General features: G+C 57.2%; 1 protein-coding gene across 4 annotated transcripts in view; it reads left to right on the forward strand.

Moving 5' to 3' along the window:
• Positions 1 to 2: 2 nt before the first annotated feature.
• Positions 3 to 23,556, forward strand: part of LOC102694249 (NMDA receptor synaptonuclear signaling and neuronal migration factor) — a 31,082-nt gene continuing 7,528 nt past the window's right edge. Inside the window, exons 1-13 of one of the 4 annotated variants that reach the window (XM_069183232.1) lie at positions 3 to 159; positions 6,620 to 7,216; positions 16,710 to 16,771; positions 16,895 to 17,674; positions 17,920 to 17,995; positions 19,786 to 19,854; positions 21,018 to 21,070; positions 21,861 to 21,950; positions 22,318 to 22,442; positions 22,581 to 22,664; positions 22,889 to 22,922; positions 23,036 to 23,106; positions 23,206 to 23,285. In XM_069183232.1, coding sequence (XP_069039333.1) covers positions 7,146 to 7,216; positions 16,710 to 16,771; positions 16,895 to 17,674; positions 17,920 to 17,995; positions 19,786 to 19,854; positions 21,018 to 21,070; positions 21,861 to 21,950; positions 22,318 to 22,442; positions 22,581 to 22,664; positions 22,889 to 22,922; positions 23,036 to 23,106; positions 23,206 to 23,285 — 1,595 coding nt within the window. In that variant the 5' untranslated portion in view covers positions 3 to 159; positions 6,620 to 7,145. Of the gene's footprint in view, positions 160 to 6,283; positions 7,217 to 11,466; positions 11,867 to 16,709; positions 16,772 to 16,894; positions 17,675 to 17,919; positions 17,996 to 19,785; positions 19,855 to 21,017; positions 21,071 to 21,860; positions 21,951 to 22,317; positions 22,443 to 22,580; positions 22,665 to 22,888; positions 22,923 to 23,035; positions 23,107 to 23,205; positions 23,286 to 23,556 lie in introns of those variants that run through there. The other 3 variants (XM_069183233.1, XM_069183235.1, XM_069183234.1) reach the window with 3 other exon arrangements.

Consider the following 23,556-nt stretch of genomic DNA (forward strand, 5'->3'; position numbering starts at 1 on the left):
CTCGGCTCAGGGTAGGGACTCCCATCGGCGCCCTCCCGCCCTGCAGGAAGTCGCGGAAGGGCGGGGGCACCCTCTCTCGGCCACGTCGCTCCAGGCCCGCGCGGGCGACCCCTGGGGCGCAGGAGGGAGAGGGCTGATCCCAGCCCGCGCCCCCGCCAGGTGGGTGGTTTTGTTTTGATTTCCCTGCGGACGTCTTGGCTGGACTCCAGAGCCGTGGGTCCGTAACACCTCTGATCCCGGGCGACGGCCGGCTTGTAAGATCGGGGGCCGGCTCGCTCCGTCGTGGGGGGCTGGTGAGGTGGTCCAGCTGTCGGGGGAGCTGCGTCGTGAAAAAGTGGGCGCTGGAGGCATCACAGGGGTTCGGCAAAGTAGCCCCTCCTGGCGTGTCGTTTTACCTCTTTGCTTTTGTGTTGCACTGAAGCTGAATGGAAGCTGAGTCTGCGTTGTTTTAACTGAGCCTGTTGATCTGTCCAGATCTCCTCAAGATGACGACGTAACAGGGTTGAAATATCCCCCTCTCTGGAGCTGGCTTATATGTAGGTGCCCTGCAGCCTGGAATGGATTAAACTGTTCTCCTGCGGGAATCTGATATATTCCCCTCGGGATCTACCAGCTCTTGGCAGCAGGGGTGTGGTATAGGAAGTTGCATCATTCAGATGGTCATTACAGATCCCAGGGCACCATTCATATTCCTGATGTCCTGGCTGAACTCTGCTCTGGTCTTGAACTCTGTCCACCTAATGTTCCTCCTTAATCCACCTGGTGCAGCAGTTTTTCCCTCCTCCTTCTGGACTCCTAGTACAGAATGGCTGCTGTGTGTCTCCCAGGTAGGGCTGAAGTTCACTGGAAGAGTGAATCCTGCCCTCAGTGTAAAACATTTTGGGTTCCCTTGAGGTGAAAATAGCTATATAAATACAAATTGTTGTCATTCTAATTGGAGTTACTATTGAATTTTAACTTCTTATCTCGTACTGTGCAGATTTTGTCTTAATGTGACATCTCCGTGCGCTAGACTGAGGTTCTTCACAATACCTTGTCAGGAATTGTGCTGAAGCTGAAGTTCTGGGTGAGCAACACAATTTCTTTACAATATTCCTCCCTTTAAACGCTGGTGTATCCGACAGTATGGATGAGCTCGCCCTTGCAGTAGGCATCAGAGTTGGAGGAAAAACCCCTGAAGTATCGGCTGCAGGAAGAAGGTTTCCTTGCAGAATATTCCAGATTTCTTTGACGGAGTGTTAATTTCATGCGGTGGGGGAGAGCAGGATTTTCTCTGTGGTGCTGCGCGTCAGCTTCCCATGCAGGTTCAGGAGTCCAGGACGAGAGGGAATCTTTGTTTACTGTATTCGAGTGGATTTTAAAAACCGAGGGCCTTGCAGAAAGGTCCGGGCCCGTCCTGGGCTGAGCAAAGCGGTGAACTCTGACCTCTGGTGGCACGTGACCTCAGCTGGGGGGGGGCCCCACATGTGCGTCAGACTCCAGGGGTCCCAGAACCAGCGTGAGCAGAGAGCGAGTGGCAGGTGAGCAGATGAAGTGCTGGGTCTATTTTTATTGCCTGGTGTTGCTGGGGGGGAGGGGGGTGGTGCTGGCGGTGTTGTTGCGCGTCACTGGCTTCTAAAAACAGCTCTGAGACGTGGTTTCGTAGCGCTGGGCTCGGAGCACGCAGGCCTCCACACGCACGCACGCTCCAGAGAGCTGTTTCTCTGCACGGCACAGCCTGCTGCGGTCATGCACAGTGCCGTTGTGGTAAAAGCTCGGTAAAATCACGGTTAAGGGATGGTAAAGTCTATGTAGGTCCAGTGACATTGTGGTAAAAGCGCAGTGAAGTGTATTTTGGTCCAGTGACATTGTGGTAACAGCACAGGGCCGTGTAGTCAAGTCCGATGAAATTGTGGTAAAAGTGCAGTAAAGTGTATTTCGGCCCAGTGACATTGTGGTAAAAGCACAGTGAAGTGTATTTTGGCCCAGTAACATCGTAAAAGCCCAGGAAGGTGAGGAAGTTGAGTGGGGCTCTTAAGGCACGACTCTTCTCCCTGGTAGCAGAATGATATTCTTCATTCTGGGGTGAAGTGGTGTTTTGAAGGATAATACTATAGTTATACTAACTATAACGATGGCCTATACCAGTAGGGTACTGGGTTTGACTGAAGAGGTGTGTCTAAAATGTGTACACTATGTACAGTGGGTACAGTGTGTACTTTAGCTGCAGCAGTGTGCAGTGTGTACTGTAGCTGCAGCAGTGTGCAGTGTGTACTGTAGCTGCAGCAGTGTGTACTGTAGCTGCAGCAGGTGTGCAGTGTGTACTGTAGCTGCAGCAGGTGTGCAGTGTGTACTGTAGCTGCAGCAGGTGTGCAGTGTGTACTGTAGCTGCAGCAGGTGTGCAGTGTGCAGTGTGTACTGTAGCCGCAGCAGGTGTGCAGTGTGTACTGTAGCCGCAGCAGTGTGCAGTGTGTACTGTAGCCGCAGCAGTGTGCAGTGTGTACTGTAGCCGCAGTAGGTCTGCAGTGTGTACTGTGGCTGCAGCAGTGTGCAGTGTGTACTGTAGCCGCAGTGGGTACAGCTTACAGTAGCTCTGTCAGTGACACGGGGAGCAGCATATCACTCTGCTCCATCCCCAAGAGGCTCAATTAAACTGCACCTGGTCTGAACACCACTGATGGATTTCTGATTCTGTCTTCTGTCTCTGCCTGTCTGAGCTGCTCCCTCTCTCTCTCTCCCCCCCCCCCAGTGTGCGTGCTTTGTGTGTCCCCCTCTCTGCCTTTTTGATTCCCGATCCTCCCTCTCTCCCTTCCCCTCTTTCCGATCTCACGCGTCTCCGTTGGGAAACACAAGCCCGAGCTTGCTCCATAAAACATGACAGTTTGTTTATTTATAGATGCCTCTCGGAGTTAGCTGAGACAGAAACGAGAGGGGGCTAGTCTAGAAAGCATCATTGCTCCTTAAGACGGGGATCCCAAAATCTGATCCATCCGTCGCCTGGAAGGAACCGGACCCTGGGCTGGGCCAGCAGGGGGAAGCCCACCCAGCAGGCTCTGCCCGTTGTCGGTGCCGCCTGTGCTGCTGTGCCCCATGCTTATGCTCGAAGCTAGTGTTGCCCTCTGCAGCGCCTGTTTGCTCGTTTGCAGCTCGTTAAGGAATTCCCTCGTCAGATCGGGGCCCTCTCTGCCCACTCTCGGCTCCGGCACGCCGACACGAAGACCCAGGGAGAGGAGCAGGAGGAGAAGAGGGTCTCCTCGCCTCTTTTAAGGCTCCACAGCTGGAATCTCTTTACCTTTCAGCGAGGAGCTTACCTGTACCTGTCCCTTTGCATCATCACCTTTACTCTGCTTCACCGTCGGTTAGCAGGGTTCAGAATATTCTTTGCCCCAGGGTAACCGTGAGCATGAAATACCACAGTAGGGCTTCATAAGTGACCAGGCACTTGGGGCACTGCAGGTCACAGCGCCCCCTCTGGCTCTGGTGCAGAACCCAGGGACAGTTTATCAGGCCCATCCTGCAGGTCGCAGCGCCCCCTCCTGGCAGTAAAAGGACGGCTCTGTCCTGGGTAGTCTCTCTTATGTTCTTAAGTTCTTGCGTCAGGCCAGGTCCCGTCTGAGAGTTGTGCACCGAACCCACCAGCCAATGAGAGCCGTGTGGCTCTTCTGGGTGCCAGGGTGAAAGGGGGAGGGAAAGAGCCTACTGTACTGGCCATCCTCTCCACGAGGAGGAGTGTGCTCCCTCTTCATCATGGGCACGGCGTCTCCCAGACAGAGCCCCCTCCCTGCTGTTCTGCTGTCCCAGTTGAGCGCTGTCCCTCTGAACCCAGCCAGCTGTCTGGGGGAGGACAGGAGGCTTGGCACCTCTCCACCTTCCTGCTGGGAAGAGAGTGCGTGTATTTCTCCAAAAGCTCTGAAACCGCAAGCGCTCTGCTCTCACACACACACATACGCGCACTAATTAGACTGCAGCCAATTTGTCTGCGTTTAATTGGGTTGAAAATAATAGAACTTGGGATCTTTTTTTTTTTATAAGGAATACGTTTTGTGTCTCTTTGGCTTCTAGATATAAAAAGGCAGGAAAGGGAGTCTTTCAAGGAGACGGACGCGTTTTTTGTCCTTGGGTTCACTGAACTAGTGTTGTAAAGTCAGTGTCTTGAGAAGAGAAAGACTGAGAAAGAGCTCAAAACTGGAGTCGCACTGGTCTGGGTGGAGACAGACTGGCCCAGTGCTGGAGTCGCACTGGTCTGGGTGGAGACAGACTGGCTCAGTGCTGGAGTCGCACTGGTCTGGGTGGAGACAGACTGGCTCAGTGCTGGAGTCGCACTGGTCTCGGTGGAGACAGACTGGCTCAGTGCTGGAGTCAGACTGGTCTGGGTGGAGACAGACTGGCTCAGTGCTGGAGTCAGACTGGTCTGGGTGGAGACAGACTGGCTCAGTGCTGGAGTCGCACTGGTCTCGGTGGAGACAGACTGGCTCAGTGCTGGAGTCGCACTGGTCTCGGTGGAGACAGACTGGCTCAGTGCTGGAGTCGCACTGGTCTCGGTGGAGTCAGACTGGCTCAGTGCTGGAGTCAGACTGGCTCAGTGCTGGAGTCGCACTGGTCTGGGTGGAGTCAGACTGGCTCAGTGCTGGAGTCGCACTGGTCTGGGTGGAGACAGACTGGCTCAGTGCTGGAGTCGCACTGGTCTCGGTGGAGACAGACTGGCTCAGTGCTGGAGTCGCACTGGTCTCGGTGGAGACAGACTGGCTCAGTGCTGGAGTCGCACTGGTCTCGGTGGAGACAGACAGGGTCCGGTGCTGGGAGTCGTGCTGTTTCCCAGTTCGATGCTCAGCACACAGAGACGTCCTCCTTTGCTTTGGTCTTTGTTTCTTGTGTGCTTCCTTGGCGGCAGGGTGCCAGGCATGGCGGGGGCCACAGACCGTGAGACAGGGGACTGGCACTGCCAGCATCTGCCCGGGGGTGGCAGGGCCCCCCAGCGGGGGGGGGTCTTTGCGGGGGAGGATTTGATTACAGGGTTCTTGCCAGGGGGGGGGCACTGTTTTGGAGCGTGTAATCTTCACGTCTGCTTCAGATCTCCCGAGACAAGAAGAGAAAGAGAGAGCGAAGGAGAGGGTGACTCATAGAGGGGGAGAGAGAGGAGGGGGGCAGGGAGAGGGGGAGAGAGGCAAATGCATTTGACTTTGAGCTTCTGGTACAGTTGCTCTGCAGAAGCGAACGGCCCTGGACTGTTCTGTCGCCCCCAGCCAGGCTGCCCACAGAGCCCAGTGTGGTGGGGTCAACGCTGGCGTCCTGGGGGCCGAGGGGCAGCTCACGCCTTTGTCTGCTGGGACGCAGGGCCCGTCTGCTCCCTCCCCTTGCTGGGATCCGTCCACTAGTGTTCGGGAACGCCAAATCTCTCTCCCTCTCCCAGCTCCTCTCTGGGACGGCTGAATGTTTGCCCCCCTCCGGGGCCGAGCCCCTGCCCTCCTGCATCCTCTCTGTCTGTGGGAGCAGCACCCACACTGGTCAGCGTGGGGGGTCAGCACCCACACTGGTCAGCGTGAGGGGTCAGCACCTGCCGTCCGATCTCCCGCTCCGGACTCTGTGGGTCGTCTCGCTGGGGGCAGCTCTGTTAGTCCCGAGCTGTCCCGGTCCCCTCCGTCTCTCTCCGTCCGTAAGCCCGTTTTCAGTGCAACGGCGCCTCAGGCAGGGCGCTGGAGCTCGGGCAGGAAGCTTGTTTCTGCAAGTTCATTCTGCGCGAAGCCCCAGTCGCAGCAGGAGGGACGCGTCAACAGCTGTAAGCCAGGTGGACACCCGGGAGCTCGGGTTTAGACAAGGTGGACACCCTCCCTGCTTACTGTGTCCTGTCCTGTCCTCTTGGCTTTAAAAACAAATGGGCCTCAGTGTGTGATTATGGGCGGGAATGACCTTGACCTCTGACCCCTGCGAAGAGGACAGCCCCTGTCTCGGCTGGAGGTGGGGGCTGTGTGTGGCTGTGCTCTCTGCTCCCGGCCCCTCTCCCCCCCCGCTCCGAAGCGCCTTCCCTCGCTGCGCAGAGATGATGGAGCCGTGGAGGAGGGAGAAACTCAATTAGCGCGAGGCTGGCTCTGTCCAACACTCTCTCCCTCCTCATCTCCAGGGCCTTCTCGCCTTTCCCCACCCGGGAGGCCCGGCAAATTGGGTTTTACTGGAAATCAGGATGCGGCTGCTCGGCTGGGCCGGGGGGGGTGAGGAGACGGAGTGGGAGACTGGACTGGGAGCAGGGCTGGATGGGGAGAGGGGCGTGGCTGAGGGTTGGGGGGGCGTGGCCTGTGGCGTTGCCGTGGCAGCGTCTGGCCAAGGCTCGTGGTCGCAGAGGGAGGGGGCGGGGTGGAGCCCAGCCCGGGACCAGGCCAGGCAGGACTGTGGCTGAGGCAAGGGGCAGTTACCGGGCAGCCCCGCATTCCTGCGGGGCAGCTCCGGGAATCGTGCGGGAGTTTCTCTGGAGAAGGAGAGGAGGCCGGCGGGACACCCCGAGATGCCAGGGGATGTTTTGTGGGGAGCAGCCTTGCAGGGCGCGCCCCTCGCCTCTCGGCGCTACCTGCTGACCTCCTGGTGCCTGCCTGCCTGCCTGCCTGCCTGCCCTCCATCTCTACCCTCCCCTCCCTTCCTGTGTCTCCAGGTGACGTCACGCCGGAGCGCGCAGCCCCCCCCCGTCTGCCTTATAAGGAAGGCGCTTCCTTCCTGCGCGAGCTCTCCCAACGGTTCGCCGCTCGGAAGGCGGGAGGCGAGGGCGCGCGCGCGCACGGCAGCTCCGCGTGCAGCAGCGCGCGCTCTCTCTCTCTCTCTCTCCTCTCGCGCAGCCCCGATCAATGAGGGGAGGAGAGTTGGTCGGGGGGGGCGGCGGCGTGTAGCTCGGTGTGAGGGTGTGTGTGTGTGTGAGAGAAAGAGAGGAAGAGTGTGTCAGTGTGAAGTCTGCTCGGCAGCCGCTCGCTGCTGTCTCCGCTCCCCGCTTCCTGGCGAGCCTGAGGGAAGAGCGCACGTCTCTCTCCTTCCCTCCCTGGCTGCTCTCCGCCTTTCTTCCCTTCATTTCGCCGAATTATCCTCCCTTCCCGGCGTGTGCGGAGCCGGGTCTGACCTCCCCGCCCGGCCGGCCGCCCGCTCCCTGGCATGAGCCGTCCGGCCGCCGGCGCCGCCTCCCCCGCAGGATGGGCACAGCCGTGTCCAAGAGGAAACATCTGAGGAACGACGCGATATCGTCCGTGGCGGCAAAAGTGAGGTGAGTCCGCCGGGTCCGGCCCGGTCCGGTCGGTGGGGGCGTCGTGTGCGGGGTGGCCCGGCGGTGTGCGCAGGCTTTTCCAACCTGCGTGTCGGTGGGGCTGAGGTGGGCGAGGAGGCAGAGTAGCACTGGGGCTCCCCTGGACAAACTTCACCCGAGGCGTGGGGGTAATAAAACAGGGACCGACCCCCCCCGGGGCCGGGTCTCCAAGCTGCGGTCTGTGCGGGTCTGTGCGGGGCCGGGCGCTTGCACATCGCCGCACGGTGGCACAGACCTCGCAGGGCAGCAGCTCTGGAGTTCTTCCTGTTCTGAAGTGCGCCAAGCATGGAGTTATAGTTGGGGGGAAGAAAAAAAAAACCCCAAGCCTTTAGTAAACTGTTGGCCAAAGGTTTCCAGTTATTGCAATGAGCGCTGCTGCACGGGCTGTGGTGCTAATGGCTGCTGTAGGGTGTAGTGCAGCAGTTGGGGGCTTCTGGTAGGTTTTCCGTGAATGTTTGTTTGTCCAGGGAGGCGGATATCCTGACTTGATCAGACTCTGCTCGTCCCTCATCGAGGCAGTGGACTCAGGCCCAGCGTGAGGGTCCTAGCAAGAAATACAGCCCGCACAAAACCCACCCCAGCCCCCCCGACAGCGAGTCCAGCCCCCGGGGGTTGTGCTGTACGTCGCCAGGCAGGTATGGCGCCTGAACTGACTGACTGTCGCCGCGAGGACGAGGACAGGCGCCCCCCTGTGCTCCCGACGGCAGCGGGGCTGGGGGAGACCCTGGGGGGTCAGGGGGGGACCCCAGAAACAGACGGGTGGATCTGTTCAGACGGAGAGGGGAGGCGGTGGGTCATGCCATCATGATGAACCCCGAAACTGCGGTGCCCCCCCCACCGAGGCTCAGTGCTGGAAGCGTGACACTGTGGTGTTGAGGTGCTGGCGTGTGATGGGTGTCCGTAGGGTGGGGGGGAGTTGTCCCAGTTGTCCCAGGACAGCTTTATCGCTTCCTACCTGGGGAGGAGTCAAAATCACTCCAGCGTCAGCCTGGGGCCGGGCGGAACAGCGCCCCAGCCACCCCGGCGTCTTCGTTTCCGTGTCCGCGTGGAACAGGAGCTGTCGGTGTTTCTCGAGTGCGGGGAGACTCAAGGCAACCAATGCCCCGCAGCGCGAGTGAGATTTAACTAGTAATCAACGGCACGTTGCTCATTAGCCCCGTTTTAGAATGCTGTGCCCCACACGTGTATGTTACACATTCAGAGGGGCAGATGTGCCGATCTGCTGAGTTTGTGACGTCTCCCACCAGATGTCTGCTTAGCTGCTGAGCTCCGGGCTTAACGGAGATGTGTCGCCGTTTCCCCACAAGCCCTGGGTTTTTTTTCCCCTGTGTGCGGCAGAGCTCCAATGTCCAAAGACGGACGCGGAATCGGGGACAACAGCCGTAAAACAAACCGGGACGACCTGGTGTTTCCTAAAATTCCCCTGTAGTTAATAAATGCTGTTAGTCACACCGAAAGTGTGAAACAGCTGTACAGGTAGAGCCCTCTAAGCTTCTTTCTGTGGTGTTCACTACCGCTCAGCCCACAGATGTGTCCAAGATTGCAAAAACACAGTGAACTGCAGTAGATTACAGTGGATCGACAGTAAACCGACAGTCAAGTGCTATAGATTACAGTGGACTGACAGTAAATTTGCAGTAAAGTGCAGTTGACTGCTGTCAGGTGACGGCAAACCTGCAGTAAAGTGCAGTACATCTCTGTGAAACGGCTGTTGGGTCTTTGTAAATTGATCTCAGTGGGTTGGCGGTAAACCTATAGTAAAGTGCAGTAGATTACACTGGGCTGACAGTAAATTTGCAGTAAAGTGCAGTTGACTGTGTGTGTGTGCGCGCGAGGTGACGGCAAACCTGCAGTAACGTGCAGTACATCTCTGTGAAACGGCTGTTAGGTCTATTGTAAGTTGGAAGAAAAGAGGAAGAAAAGGGATGAAGGAGGAGGGTAAAAGGAGAGGGAGATGGGTCGGTGCTGCTGGCCTTGGGTGTCTGCAGCCACGCCGTGCTGGGACAGTATCAGAGAGGCTGGGGGAGAGGGGCTTAATTTAATCTTTATTGCATCTTTAGGCTTGTTTCTGGAATTGCTTCTGAGCCTGACCACACAGCCATCAGGCGCACTCAATAAATCCACTGTCTCCAACACGGTGATACAGTCTCTCTCTCTCTCTTGCGCACACACTCTCACACTCGCACACTCTCAGGCTGGGCTGGGCTTGAAAGCCCTCTCCCTGAATACATATACATCTTACCTGCCAGAGGCTTTCTGCTTTGTGCTTGAAGTTCAGCGTTCCAGAAACCGCTTGTGTATAATGCTAAGTGCAGTCTTCTGTTTAATACAGTCCCCGTTTAGTGAGGTCTAGAATATTGTCTGTAAAAAAAACTGAGATACCGGCCACCTGGAAGACGTTGGAAGCCGGATTATCGGTCACTGAGTAATGGCTCTGATGTAGACCTGATCCAATTGAGCCTGCGGGCTGAGGCTCGGATCGGTATCCCTGCAGCAGCGGTCGGTCACGGGCTGGGGCTCCGCTCCGCACTGCGCTGAGGGGGGGCGCGCAGGGGAAAACCGTTTCACCAGGGCGTTCCGCGCGGCTGCAACAGAGGAGAAAAAAAACGTGTGAGCAGATCACTTCTGCGGATGTCGTGGCTGTGACCAGGGCCGTGGGGGCACGGCCCCAGCTGACCGGGCCAGTGGCTGGAGTGGGTCCTTCCTGACCCGCCATCAAGAGCCCAAGCAGGGTGCGTCGGTCCGGCTGGTCCAGTTAAAGCGTTCCGCCCAGCTCCTGCGCCGCTCCGGTCTCAAACCGGCCTGCCCTGTAGCGCCCCAGAGCGGCTCGGGGTGCCTGGCGCGCCCTGGGGGGAGGTGACCACCAGACGGATTGACACCGGCCCTGAAGAGCCGCTGGCAGCCGCTGTGCTGATTGATCAGCTCTCCGCGGGGAGGAATCAAAGGAGGTGATTAACCCGGTGAGAGAGAGAGGGGGGGTACTCTCGCGCATCGTACCCCATGTTTCCAGGGCCGGCTCGTCAGTGCTTCATCAAACGCAAAGCCGCTTTTAATTGAAGTGGCCGTTTTTTTTGCCTGATTGCGCGGCTGCCGTCAACAATCCAGCGATGCTCGAGCTCCTCCGCTGACGGTCCCTCCCGGCTCATGAGGACGTTAATGCTGGGAACTGGAGGCACTTTCTTACGCAGAGGGTTGTGGGAGTCTGGAACGAGCTGGTTCTGTCATGAAACGGCCGGATGAGGTCCTCGTATCTATGAGCGAGCAGCTACCCCCACGGGCTGAATTTCCTCCTCTCGTTTCTAACCTTGCTTGTGTTCCTAATGCCTGGGAGCGCGGTGCCGGTCCTGTAACGGTGTGCGCCCCCGTTTCCTGGGGGGGACAGTGTGGCGTGAGTGCTGGCAGTGCTGGGGTGTTGTTCCGGAATGGGCAGCAGCCGATGGAGGGCAGAATTTCCAGGTGGTAAGGCTGGCCGTTGGGGGTCAGGATGCGGGGTGTAATTCAGGCGGTTGTGGGTCTGTCTGCCGGTCTCAGTCCTGTTCCTCAGCTATCACCCACACAGCCCAGTTCCAGTCTCCAGAAACTGGTTGACATTGAGCTGACGTTGTTGGCACGACGGGGGGCCTATGTCACATCGAATACCATACAATGAATATCAGTTTAACAATAATACTTATAAATCTGCTGTGCAAATGAACAATACAGATAGTATGTCATTATTAATGGACGTCTTTCTCAAAGGCAGCTTGCAATCATAGCAGTTGCTAAACATTAGAAAACTGGAGCCATACAAACACATATAGTTGGATGCAGTACAGTAAGGAAACCATCGCAGTCGTAGCCAGTCTGGGAGTGAATCATCTCCTGGCCCAGTCTGAAGAGCGGGCTCGAGCAGAACGCAGGTGCAGATAAAGCACAGGGCATTGGTCTCAGTACTAGATCTTTGCAACCCACACAGCACACACAACGTCTCACAGGAGACATGCGGAGCTCACAGGGCCTGTAGGGTCAGTTTATGCCAGATTTGGGGGATCTTTAGGAAAGCGGTCAGCTCAGAGGCTGGGTAGGAGCTCGAAGAATGTTTGAAGTCTAGCTAGTTTTTCTATCTGGAAGTAAGAATGAGCCCTCTCACCCCCCCCCCACACATATCTGTCAGACTGCTCTGTCTCTCTCCCCATCTCTCTCCCTCTCTCTGCTCTCTCCCCATCTCTCTCCCTCTCTATCTCTGTGCTCTCTCCCCATCTCTCTCCCTCTCTCTATGTGCTCTCTCCCTCTCTCTCTGTGCTCTCTCCCCATCTCTCCCTCTCTCTCTCTCTGCTTGCTCGCTCCCTCCCCATCTCTCTCTCTCTGGCTCTCTCGCCCCGATCTCTCTCTCTCTCTCTCTCCCTCCCCCCCCCATCTCTCCGTCAGACTGCTCTCTTTCTCGGGCGGCCAGTGGCAGGTGCTGTGGCTCAGCGAGCGCTCCAGGCAGCGGTGCCAGCACCGAGCCCGTTAGTCCAGGGAGAGAGCGGGACCAGAGCGCGTCTGTCTGCCTGTGTCCCGCTGCACCAGTGCAGAATCCGAGATGAGGCGAGTGCGGCGTCCGCTTGCTGTGTCCTGGGCCGGGATAGGGAGGTGAGCCCGTGCTGGAGAAGGGTTTCTGTGGGCCGAGCCGGCGAGAGAGAGGGAGGGAGAGTTCTGGAAGGACCCAGGGTCGGACTGCTGAGGTGCAACTTGTGGGGGGGGGGATTTTTACTGAAAGCTGCCTGGCTGTTGCCGTTGCTGCTCCTTTGAGGTGGTGGGGGTGGAGTGGGGGGAAGAGTTTGTTTGCGGAGAATCTGGATCATTCTGAGTGCTGGAAATCTGCAGCCTGTCTGGGCTCCTTGGCAGGACACTTCAGTCCGTTAGCGCAGTAGAAACATCGAGAGAGAGAGAGACGGAGTGTGCATGTTTATTGAAACAGCTGCAGGTCTGTCCTCGATGGAGCCTTGCATGAAATCGGCTGAGTTCTTTCATGGTATCAGTTCCGTACTCTGAAGCGCGGCTCCCGGAAGTTGTCCACATGACAGCAGGATGAAGGGGCGCTGTCCTTGTCCTGACCTCCCTTCCAGACGCGCTCTGTCTACCCCGCTGCAGCTGGGTGCAGAGGGCAGGCCGGCGTGTCTTGGGGGACTGCGTCCTCCTGCGGTTGCCCGTTCAGGAACCGGCACAGCGCCGCCGGCGTGCAGGACGGGGGCAGAGGGGAATCTCCCCTCCCCTGGCAGAGGCCGAGGTGCTCATGTCCCGAGAGAGCAGCACAGCACCGCAGCCCCGGCTCGAGCCGGGGAGGGGGCAATACTGCGCTTCCTGCCCCGGAGCCGGGGCAAAGACCGCAGCCTCTCCGGGGGCCGAGGAGGGGGCAGGTCTGAGGAGTAGAGGGGGCAGAGAAACCGGCTTCAGTGACCCCTGTGTTTGAGGTAAGCCAGTTGCGCTTTTCTTCCTGTTCTTGCTGCGTCGAGCGCCTCTGTCCATACCGGCCTGCCAGGCCGGCGCTGGACAGGCTCGGATCGTGACCTTGAGCCGCCACAGCGGCCCGGTACCGAGGACAGACGTGTCCGGCAAACGACTGGACTCAAAAACCAAGAAACCTCAGAATAAATCTGCTCTCCTTTCCAAATCAATTCCCTGCGTCAGAGCCGCCCTGTTCCGAGTCCCGGAACAGCTTTCCCCAGGGATCCCGGCCGGCCCCTGCCTGGAGACTGCCGAATCCAAGCTGCACGCGCACACCCACGCCTCCGGGCATCAGTCGCGTGTCCCCCTGCCCCCTTCCCCTGCTGAGCGCTCCGATGAGCACCCAGCACTCCAGCTCCGAGATGTCGGCATCGCTCTTCCCGTTTCCTGAGCAGCAGGAGGGGAAGCGAACTGCAGGAACCCGCCCCAGGGCAGCAGAGGCACAGGGCAGGGGACCGTGGGAGAGGGAGAAAACCGGGGATCGGAAAAAGTGAGACAAAAGTGCGTGTCTGGTGTAGGCCATCAGGAGGGGAGAACCTTGATAACTTGGTGATGGATTGGTTGATTGGTTAATTAGTTAACCAGTGCGAAGCTCCGAATCATTATGTGGCTGGTAGCTTAATTTTTTAATGGATTTACTTGTATGAGGTGGGTTTGGGCTAGGGCTAGCAGGTCCTGCTTCACCCGTCTTGCGGACGGATGGTTTTATGACGGTGCCTGTGCTGGGCGGAGTATCTTGGGTGTGCTCCTGGCTCGTCGTCTGTGACTCACCGTCCCAAACGTTAGTGGAGCCCGAGAGGGAACACTGCAGAGGTCAGCCCCCAGTACTGACATTAACGCCCAGAGGCAGAGCCCGAGCTGGGGCTGGAGGCGATGACAGGCAGGAGGTTAACTGGCTGTGAATTAGTGGCTGGTGTGGGGCGGGGCCCAGTAATCCGACAGATGGTGGGGGTGTGGCCAGGGCGCTGCAGGGGCCGACGCTGCAGAGACACACCCCCCTTCTACACTGCAGGCTATATTATTGAGGTCTGTGTTGTTCTCCACAAATAGTGTGCAGAGCTGCAGCAGCTATGTTTGTATTCAGCTCAGAGAGGCCCAAGCAGCAGCATATTTATACCCTGTATAAGTTGGCACCCTATATACTGTGTTTACAGCTGTGTTCAGTGCTTATTATTCCTTCCTTTGAAGCCGTTGAGTCTTCACTATATCCCAGTTTTGTGAAAAGCGTTCATTGTCTTTGTTCAGGACAGCTTTATTGTAATTATGAATGGCGGTTTTTCATATCGTCCTTGCGTTTGCCCTCGCGGTGCGTGTGCATTCCGTCGGAGTGAATATTTGTCTGGACATCTCATTGGAGAAAACAAGCCCACAGCGTTCAGCACCCTGCTCCAGGCTAGATCTCCACCCACTCCGGAGCTCTGGGCTCAGACACGTGCAAGCGCTGCTTGTGGGCCTGATGGAGCAGAACAGCCAGCAGCCGAGACCTTCCGAGGGTCGTGATGTTCAAGCGCTGCTTCGCAGTCATCACTCCTGCCTTTCAGAACCGGCGCCGAGACACACGAGCAGCATACGGGAGAGAGTGGACTGGAGTTCAGTCCTCAATACTGTTGGCTCTGGAGGCTTTTTCATATCAAGTGGCAGAACAGAAGGATCCCGATCCGTGTTCTCTCCCAAGAGGCCCCGCGAGATGGTCTGCTGCCGAGACCTCTTTCAGTGAAAGAAAAGAAAAGGCTCCAGGTTGTGTGGCGTTCTGAGAAATCGTCTTTCTCTCTCCACCCAGCGTTGTCAATGGTAGCTTCTGCTGCCTGCAGGGTGCCAGCTCAAACTTAACATCTTGGAATGGAGTGCTTGCTGGGAAGACGTTTGGACGTTTCGGGTCAAGTGGAAGAACGGAAGGATCCCGATCCGTTTTCTCTCCCAAGAGGCCCCGCGAGATGGTCCCCCAGCAGCTCCGGGGGGCCGGTCTTGTCGCCCCGGCTGTCCGACTCCAGGCTCTCTCTCCTCCCGGTCACCCGGAGGAGGACGGGAGAAGAGCCGCAGAGGGGTGGGCAGGGCCACTGTGAAGACCTGCAGCCTCCGTGTCCACCCCTGGGGGGGTCACAGGCCTTGACCGGACCTGACGGAGGGGGGGTGATCTGGGAAGTGGCCCAGGAATTGGAGCCCCAGCCGGGTCGGGACGCGGAGAGAGAGAGAGCTGCGGAGAGCTCATCCTGGCCGGACGGCGCAGGGCAGTAGCCGATGGCTTCCCAGGCAACGCCGGCTCACAGACTCTGGTCTGATCGTTCACGTTTCAAGATTAATCGATAAAAGGACAATTGCAGTTGCTGTGACTTGCTCATTACGCAACGGCAAAGGCTGCCAAGCAACTACCAACGCAGACAAACGAGAGTAAATGAAAGAAAATAGACCCTTCCTTCCTCTCTCTAGCACACCACTCTGCCTGTCCCTCCCCTCTCCTGCCTCTGCCGCAGGGACTGGTGGGTTAGGATGTGCTGATCCAGTGCAGGCAGGGGGCTGTAACTTTGGAAGCAGAGTCGCTGCATTCCACAGGTCAGGATTAATGGCCGACACAATGCGAGATCGCCTGGGGAATCAATTAAGCTCCCCCCCATGGCGAGCGAACGGTCGGTCGTTCGTTCGGTCAGAAGAAACGCGCCATTCACAGTGCCTGCTATGCATTGTGGGATATCTGAATTAATTAGCTGACCTTTTCATGCTGTTGTAAAGAAAACCACCTGAAGAAACCTCGATTTCTTGTTTATGTTAGATGAAGGCGAGCTGACAGCCACGGACAGAAGTCTCATATTTCTGTCTGTCTGTATATCCATCACGTAAGCTCCATATATCATGGTGACAAAAGATGCCCTTAGCATTTGATGTAGTGATTGGTTTATTCACACTGACAGTCCCCAGAGAGGGCATTCATACCGAATTCATACCCACTGAATCCAGGCAGCCTCTGCAATCAGCTGGCATAGCTGGATGCCCTCCAGCTGAAGTGCATCATTAATGTAAAACGCGCATCCAGACTGGAGAGCCCAGCAGAGAGCCGCTTACATAAGTCGGAGAGTGCAGAGTGTCACGCTTACTCACTCAGAAGATGACTGTGCATTGCAGAAAAATGTTTTGTTTAATGCGCGTGCTGTGAGCGTCGGGCTACGATCCCCCCGGGAGTGAGCGCGTCTTGTGAGTGAAAGCATGAGTGTGCCGACAGGGCTGCAGGAGGGACAGAGGAGTGAGAAACCTTCGTCCGACACACACACACACAGAGAGTGCGGTGCCGCCTGACGTTTGTCGTGACAGAGCAGCGTGGGTAATTAAGCAGGAGAGTGATTAAGCCGTCATGGCGAGATCGCCCCCCTGCTGTGAGCCGTGTCGGGGGTGTTCGAGGGCAGGGGCAGTGGGCTGGCATTGAGAGTCCAGAGTAAGACTGCATGAGCTTTACCTGTATCATACCTGAATGACCACATCTGTACAACGAGGTTCTATAACCCCGCCGAGGTATTTCATCCCCTGCAGAGACCCTGAAGCATAGTGGAGCCCCCGAGTCCCGGGTTCAGCCTGCATGCTATAAAAGGACATTGCGCCCAGTGAAATCTTGGCGCAGCGAGATCTTAAAAGCTGTCAATGAAGATGCGAAACGAATGCCCGCTCTATGTCTTGAACATTGTGTTTTGTAGGCGGCCCGCCAAATTGTCCGGGCAGTCTGGGGGTTACACGAAACACGATCGTGCCTTCACCTCCCCCAGGGTTATCGTGACATGCCACAAGAGAGAAAGGATTAGGGAGGGCGCTCTGTACCTAACTCTCTAAGGCCGGCAGTCATTGTGATCCTGGGCTGTGGGGGTGCTCATTTTCAGCGCGGTTAAGCCACCGCCCTCCCAGAATGGGGGGGAGGAAAGGTGTCCTGTTCTCTTCCCCCATGTCCCGTTTTTGTTCCTTGGAGCCCCCCGCTGCCAGTCTGAGCGTCTCTGTCATCTCTCCCCAGAGCAGCCCGTGCGTTCGGAGAGTACCTGTCGCACGCCCACCCTGAGAACAGGAACGGATCAGGTGAGCCGGTCTCTCTCCCGGATTCCTGAGGCCGGGAGCTCCGCTCCGCTGCGGCTTACAGCTCCGAGACGGGTCTCTGCTCTGACGGCCTGTCCCGCTCTCTCTCTCTCCCCCCCCCCCAAGACCACCTGCTGTCGGAGACCTTCATCTGCCAGGACTCCGACTCCCTGGAGAACAGCGGCCTGCACAACAACAACAACAACCAGCGCCCCGCGGCGCCCCCCCGCAGCCCCCCCGCGCCGGGAGCCCCCGCCGGCCAGGACGCTCCGGCCGCAGCCGGGGCCGCCTCCTGCCCCCCCAACAAGCGCCGGCTGTCTCTGGTGTCCGGCGGGCAGCTGGAGCGCAGCCTCTCCGCGGAGGAGCCGCCGCCGCCCGCCCTGCGCGGCCTGTGCGCGGACTGCGAGCCCCAGCCGCCGCGGGTCTACACCATCACGAGGGAGGGGGGCATGCTGGGGGGCCGGGGCAGCGCCGAGAGCCTGGAGCTGGAGGTGCTGAAGGGGAGCCAGGAGCTGGGCCGGCGCTCCCCCCCCTCGCCGCCCCCCGCTGCCGCCGGGGCCCCCCCCCACGGCGGCGAGGGCCACCACCACCACGGCAACCATCACCACGGCGGCCACCACCACGGCAACCATCACCACCACCACCACCACCACCACCAGCAGCAGCACGCCAACAGCGGCGGCGGCGGCGGCGCCCCGCCCGCCCCCCAGCCGCTGCAGAGCTCCGGCAGCGCCCACAACATCCGCGGCTGGGCGGGGGCGGGCAGCCGGCCGGGCTCCAGGGACTGCCCGCAGGACTGCGCCGGCTCCCACCCGGCTCCCGTCGGCGCCCAGCACTCCCTGGACCTGGAGAGCGCCCGCCAGCGCAAGAAGCTGGAGAGGATGTACAGCGTGGACCGGGTGTCCGGTGAGTGGAGGGAGGGGCCGTCGGCGGTCACCTCTCGGGCGCGGGGGGGGCGTGAGTTCGAAGCCTTCGCTGGAGTCCAGAGCCCAGCGTTTCCAGACAGCCACACAAGGACACCCTGTTTTTTAAGATCCTTAAAACCCCTGTTTACCGCAGAAAGAAAGTCCTTTCCTTAATCTCTCGCCGTCTGTCCGCCGTGCCGTGTCGGTCTGGTCCCTGACGCCTCGGTCTCTCCCTCCCCGCCGCAGAGGACGTGCCCATCCACAGCTGGTTCCCCAAGGAGAACATGTTCAGCTTCCAGACGGCCACAACCACCATGCAGGCGTGAGTACAGCCCACCCAGGGGTGCACTCAGACTCGGGGGAGGGGGTGGCTCAGCAGTCCGAGCCTCTATCTGCCTTCTGCAGCTACCAGAGCAGCTGTGTAATCTAAGAGCAGCATTTCCTTGTCTAAGTCAATTGGCAGCTATCCTGCAGCAGGTCTTTTTGGTTGGTCCTTGTTCGGAAAGACTGGGTCCGGTATTCCTTTGGTCCCGCGTTGATCTGTCCTGTTCTCCCACTGCCTGGGGGTCTTTGCTCTGTGCTGTAACCCATTTGGAAGTCCAGTGAAATCTGCCTGCACTGGTTCTGCACGGAGTGGCAGTGGACAAGCCAGACGCACGGCCGGGAACAGGAGCCCATTCCCGGTTGGCTGGAGTCTGGCACGAGCTGCCCAGTCTTGCTGTTGAAGCCGATACCCTGGCTTCTCTCGAGAACCAGCTGCAGACCATACAGGACAGGGCTCCGCTGTCTGCAGGGCAGAAATAATAGTCACTCCAAGAATGAATAGAAGGTTGATGCATCTTTTATTCCCCAAAAGTGTAATGGGCGTTCCAAGCTATTCATCTGAGAGCGCAGGTCTCGCCTCCTGTTTGTCGTAGGAGGGAGAATGAAGGGATCTGAACAGTTTTTCTAACACCTGCTTGTCTTTCTTTCACGCTGTCCCTCCTTTCACCCCTGTGTCCCTGCGGATCTGCAGGATCTCGTAAGTGTTCCTTAAGTGTTCTTGGCACTATGGAAGCCCTGTGGTGTCGTTGTACAGTGGAGACCCTGTGGTGTGTGTGTGTGTGTGTGTGTGTGTGTGTGTGTGTGTGTGTGTGTGTGTGTTTGCACTATAGAGACCCTGTGGTGTGTGTGTGTTTGCACTATAGAGACCTTGTGGTCCCCATTACAGTCACCTTCTGAGGAGTGTTTGAAGTTATGGAGGACAGCTATGCAGTTTTATGAAATGACTCATTTACACACCATGTGCACTGAGTATACAGCACGCACACAAAGAACACGCTTTGCAGTGCCGTCTGTGTACACAAGCAGCACAGCGTTGACTGTATACCTGAGGCAGGTGTCCTTTGTGAAGTATACAGTGTATTAACAAACAAGGTATTGTCTGTCTATGGAACAAGTGAAGGTTTATTCCCTGCTGAAAAGAGAAGAAACACAGCGTTTGGGCTGTGGAGCCTTCTTCAGGTGTAGTCTGTCTGTGCCCTCTATCGCATATGTGAACCTGGCGCACAGTGTGTACAGGAGACAAGGCTCCGGGTGCTCAGCAGGTTCGCCAGGGCTAGATGACTCGCTGCCCCCATCGTGTGTTAGTGTACGGTGGGAGCTGCTGGAGAGCAGGTGGGAGCGAGACTGGCGAGTGCGGAAATAAACTGGAAAGGGTGCAGGTGGGAATAGGAACGGAGGGCGAGCTCTGCACCAGGACAGAGCAGGGCACAGCGCCCCCTGTCAGGGTCCGGGCTCGGGCGCCGTCCCTGGTCCTGAACACGGAGAGAGCAGGACGCAGCCCTGTGCTTGCCAGCGTTCGTGTCGCGCGTCTGCAGCGGAGCCGCCTGTGTGGTTTCGCACCTCCTCCAGCTGCTGCCCCGCGCTGGCATGTGTGTGGTGGCCGCCCCCCCGTCACAGTGGGAGCGGCGGTGCCCCCCGGCGGATCTCGGCACGGCGTCGGCGCATAGCCTGCGCCCCGCCCGCCCCCCCCCGTGGGGCTTCTCCCATGCTGGCCCGGGGGGTGTGCTGTGAGAAGTGGGGGGGGGGGGGGGCCCAGGGTCCCTGATTAACACTGTGACGTCTCAGCAGGGCGTTCCGGGGCTTTGCTGAGAGAAAGAGGCGGAAAAGGGAACACGAGTCGGCAGCTGTGATCCAGAGGTACCGTGTCACACCTGTCCTGTGTCCTGTGTGTCCTCGCCAGCTGTGGCCCCCCCTCTCTGTGGCCGTAATTTGTGTTTTAAATCACCACCTTTGCTCAGGCGCTCAGTTCTGACATATCCTGCTCTGGTCCGTTAGGAGCCCCTTCTCCTCTGTTGCCCCGATGCCTCTCGACTTCCGTGCCTTTAAACATTGAGTACAGGAACATAGTCTTCCGGGAGCAACACAACAGCGCCGCTTATTTTCATCAACAGTTAAATACACCTCTCTCCTCTCCCTCCGGCAGTTTCCTCCTCTCCACAGAGGTAAACTGGGCCACATCCTCTCTCCCTGCCTTCCAGATGTTTGATCATAGATGCACGGTCTCCATGGTTACAGGATGCAGGCGCTCCAGCTGTGCAGGTCTCAAGCAGAGAGAGAAGGAGAAAGAGGAGGAGGAGAGAGAGAGAGAGCCAGAGAGGTCGAGGAATGAATATTTAGAGAGAAATAAAAGACTTGTAATCTAATTGAAAAAGCAGAATAGGAACCACATTGAAAGAACAGGATTGACCGTGTCCTCAGTTACCCTGCCCACAAGGCTTGAGCACTGGCAGTGTGTCTACAGATGAACTCTTCCCGTCTGTCTGACAGCTGTGAGTACAGCTTGCTTGGGCAGCGGGGAGTGAAAAACCGCTCCTCTGTTTTTCCTTTGAAAATGTAAAAGTATGTTTTAAATTTAATAAGTTACATCCTCTCTGGATTTCACAGGCGTGAATGGATGGTTCTTTGTGTGACGTGAGAAAGGCAGCCTGGGGCCCAGTGGCTCCCCCTGCAGGTAGAAGCAGGGCGAGACGTCTGTGCTCCTGTAACGCTGGTATAATATCTCCAGCCTGCTTGTGCCAGATCTGTTCCTGTGAACGCACAGGTTCGAGAGTGCACGTCCTCCTGTAACTTCAAACACTCCCCAGCAGGCGGTGTGGAGCTGCTCTGAGCTCGTTCCTGACTCTCTTGCTCTGTCTCTCCCTCACGCTCTCTGTCCTTCTCCACCTCCCCCGATTCCCTCTCCCACCTCTCCTCCCTACCTCCCCGCCTCTCTCTTCACATCTCCTGTCCAACCCTCCTCCTCTCTCTTCACATCACCTGTCCAACTGTCCCCTGCCCCTGCCCCTCTCTCCTCTCCGCAGAAACTTCCGCAAGCACCTCCGGATGGTGGGCAGCCGGCGGATGAGGGCTCAGAGTGAGTCTCTGAGTGTCTGTGGCTCTGTGCATGCCCTGTAACTAGTGCACCTGTGTAGTGTAGTAATAAGCGGTGTCTGTATTGCGTTGTGTACATTGTTGTGTAGTGTATGTGTGTGCTGTTATTACGGTGTACGTACAGAACAATGTGTGTGTGTGTGCGCCACATGTGTGTAGTTCTGGGTGTGTACAGTACCTGTGTGCTGGTAACTGATGGGTGATTGGGAACATTACCATCCGCAGACTGGGGGTGTGTGCTGGAGTGGGCTGTTTCACTTCCTTCCCTTTAAATATTCGGCTGAATGTTGTCCCTTTTGCGCTGGTCACCCCCTTCCTCCACGCTCACTCACTCGCGAGCACCAGCCGAGAGTGAGTTGTTGGCACGATCTCACTCTCTGGGCTCTTCAGACACGCCCATCCCGCTGTCTTTGGATGCACTCTTACATTTTCACATTTGACACGAGCCAGCTAGAAACGCGGACCTCCGTTCCTCAGTCCTCAGTTTCAGGAGTTCCAGCTCTTTTAATTAAGGGATATTTAATTTCCTCATTGTCCATGATCTGTAGCACCAGTCCAGCTCTTGTGCATGACTTGGGGCCGAACAGAACTGGACCTCCCAGTTGGAATCTCCTCAGAACTCCAGCCAGGCTGGGACACATTCAGCGAAGACGCTAAAGGGAGCTGTTGTGAGGGTGTGCGTTGTGTCCGGAGCTCTGTGCCGGCGCAGGCCGGACCGCAGCGTGTCTGAGTGTGACCCTCTCTCCATCCCCTCCCACACCCTCCTCCGCCAGCCTTCGCTGATCGCCGGGAGAAGAGCTTCAGCCGGTCCTGGAGTGACCCCACCCCCATCAAGACCGACCCTCTGCACGACTCCCGCGACAGTGAGTCCCACGCAGCGTGCCAATCTCCGCACACGCCGCTGCCACTCCTGTCTGTCTGTCTGTACGTGCAGCTTATCCGTGTCTGTGTGGTTGTGTATTTCACTGTCATCTCCTCAATGTGCACAGGTGTATGTGGGTGTGTCTTTCACAGTGAGTTTGTCTGTGCGGTTGTGTGTCTGATTTCTCTGTATGTAGAGTTGTGCTGCTGTGAGTGTGTGTCGCTGTGTCCAGTGCCTGTCTTTTTCGGTATTTCCGAATCTCTACGGTTTTCAGACTCTTAATCTGTTATAATGGCCCTGGTCATGTTTTCACACTTTATTGCCCCTGCTCCCATTTCCCAATCCTGCCCCCCCTCCCCTGTCCTCAGGCGGAGACCTGCAGGAGTCCTGTGGCACCCTGGACGAGGGCAGTGCTGACCAGATCTGGGAGGAGGAGAGGGAGGAGGAGAGGCTGGCCTGCCAGGGCGAAGACTTCATCCCTCCCAAGATCATGGTGAGCAAGGAAGACCCAGTCGAACCCCACGCTCTCTGTCTTTCTGTAGTTCTGTCTCTTAGTGTTTTGGTTAGATACTGCAGGGTCTGGTGAGCATGCCAGTGTGTCTGTGTTAATGCCTTCCTCTCTCCGCCTCAGCTCATCTCCTCCAAAGTTCCCAAGGCAGAGTACGTGCCCAACATCATCCGGAGAGACGACCACTCCATCATCCCCATTCTCTACGTGAGTCACTCACACTGCTACACAAACTGCACACATTGCTAATACTGCACACATCGCTACACATCGCACATACTGCAAAATACAGCAAACGCTGCGGCACAATATTGTGTGCACTACTGCAGTATTGTGTGTAATTCTGCACAATACTGTGCATGCTACTCCACAGTATTGCAGAACGCTGTTGTTCAGTTCTTCCCATCTAAACTCTCTCTTTCTCCGCGCAGGATCACGAACATGCGACCTTTGATGACATTCTTGGTACGTCCAACTCTGTGTGCACGTGGGAGGTCTTTCGTATGATTGCTGTGTATACTCTATACAATACTGTTGACAAACAGACATTGCAGTATGTCTCTTACTTCCTCCTGCAGAGGAGATAGAGAAGAAGCTCAATGCCTACAGGAGGGGCTGTAAGATCTGGAGAATGCTGATCTTCTGCCAGGTAAGAGAGATGGAGTTAACAGAGAGGCTGGAAGACACATGGATGTGATGAAGAATTTATCAGCTCTGCGGGTTGACCTGTCTGATGTCTGTCATACAGGGAGGTCCTGGTCACCTGTACCTGCTGAAGAACAAAGTGGCCACCTTTGCCAAGGTGGAGAAAGAAGAGGACATGATACTGTGAGTCCCCCAGTACACAGTAGTACAACTACAACTAGCACAGTCAACTACTAGTCTGATTTTGCTTTTTAATTTAAAGGTGGTTTCAGATGGAATTAGCTGGATTCCAGATCCCATGTAACAGACATAGGCACCCCCTGGTAGATCATTCCCAGTCGGAGAATTTGGGCTGAACACATGGAAACAGTTATGAATAAACCATATTGCACTTGGCAGAGGGAGACAGGGGGCAGCGCAGTTCTACCTGTGTCTGAGCCTGGCTGACTGTGGC

This window comes from Lepisosteus oculatus, chromosome 24 (genome assembly GCF_040954835.1).
Source record: "Lepisosteus oculatus isolate fLepOcu1 chromosome 24, fLepOcu1.hap2, whole genome shotgun sequence".
Lineage (NCBI taxonomy): Eukaryota > Metazoa > Chordata > Actinopteri > Semionotiformes > Lepisosteidae > Lepisosteus > Lepisosteus oculatus.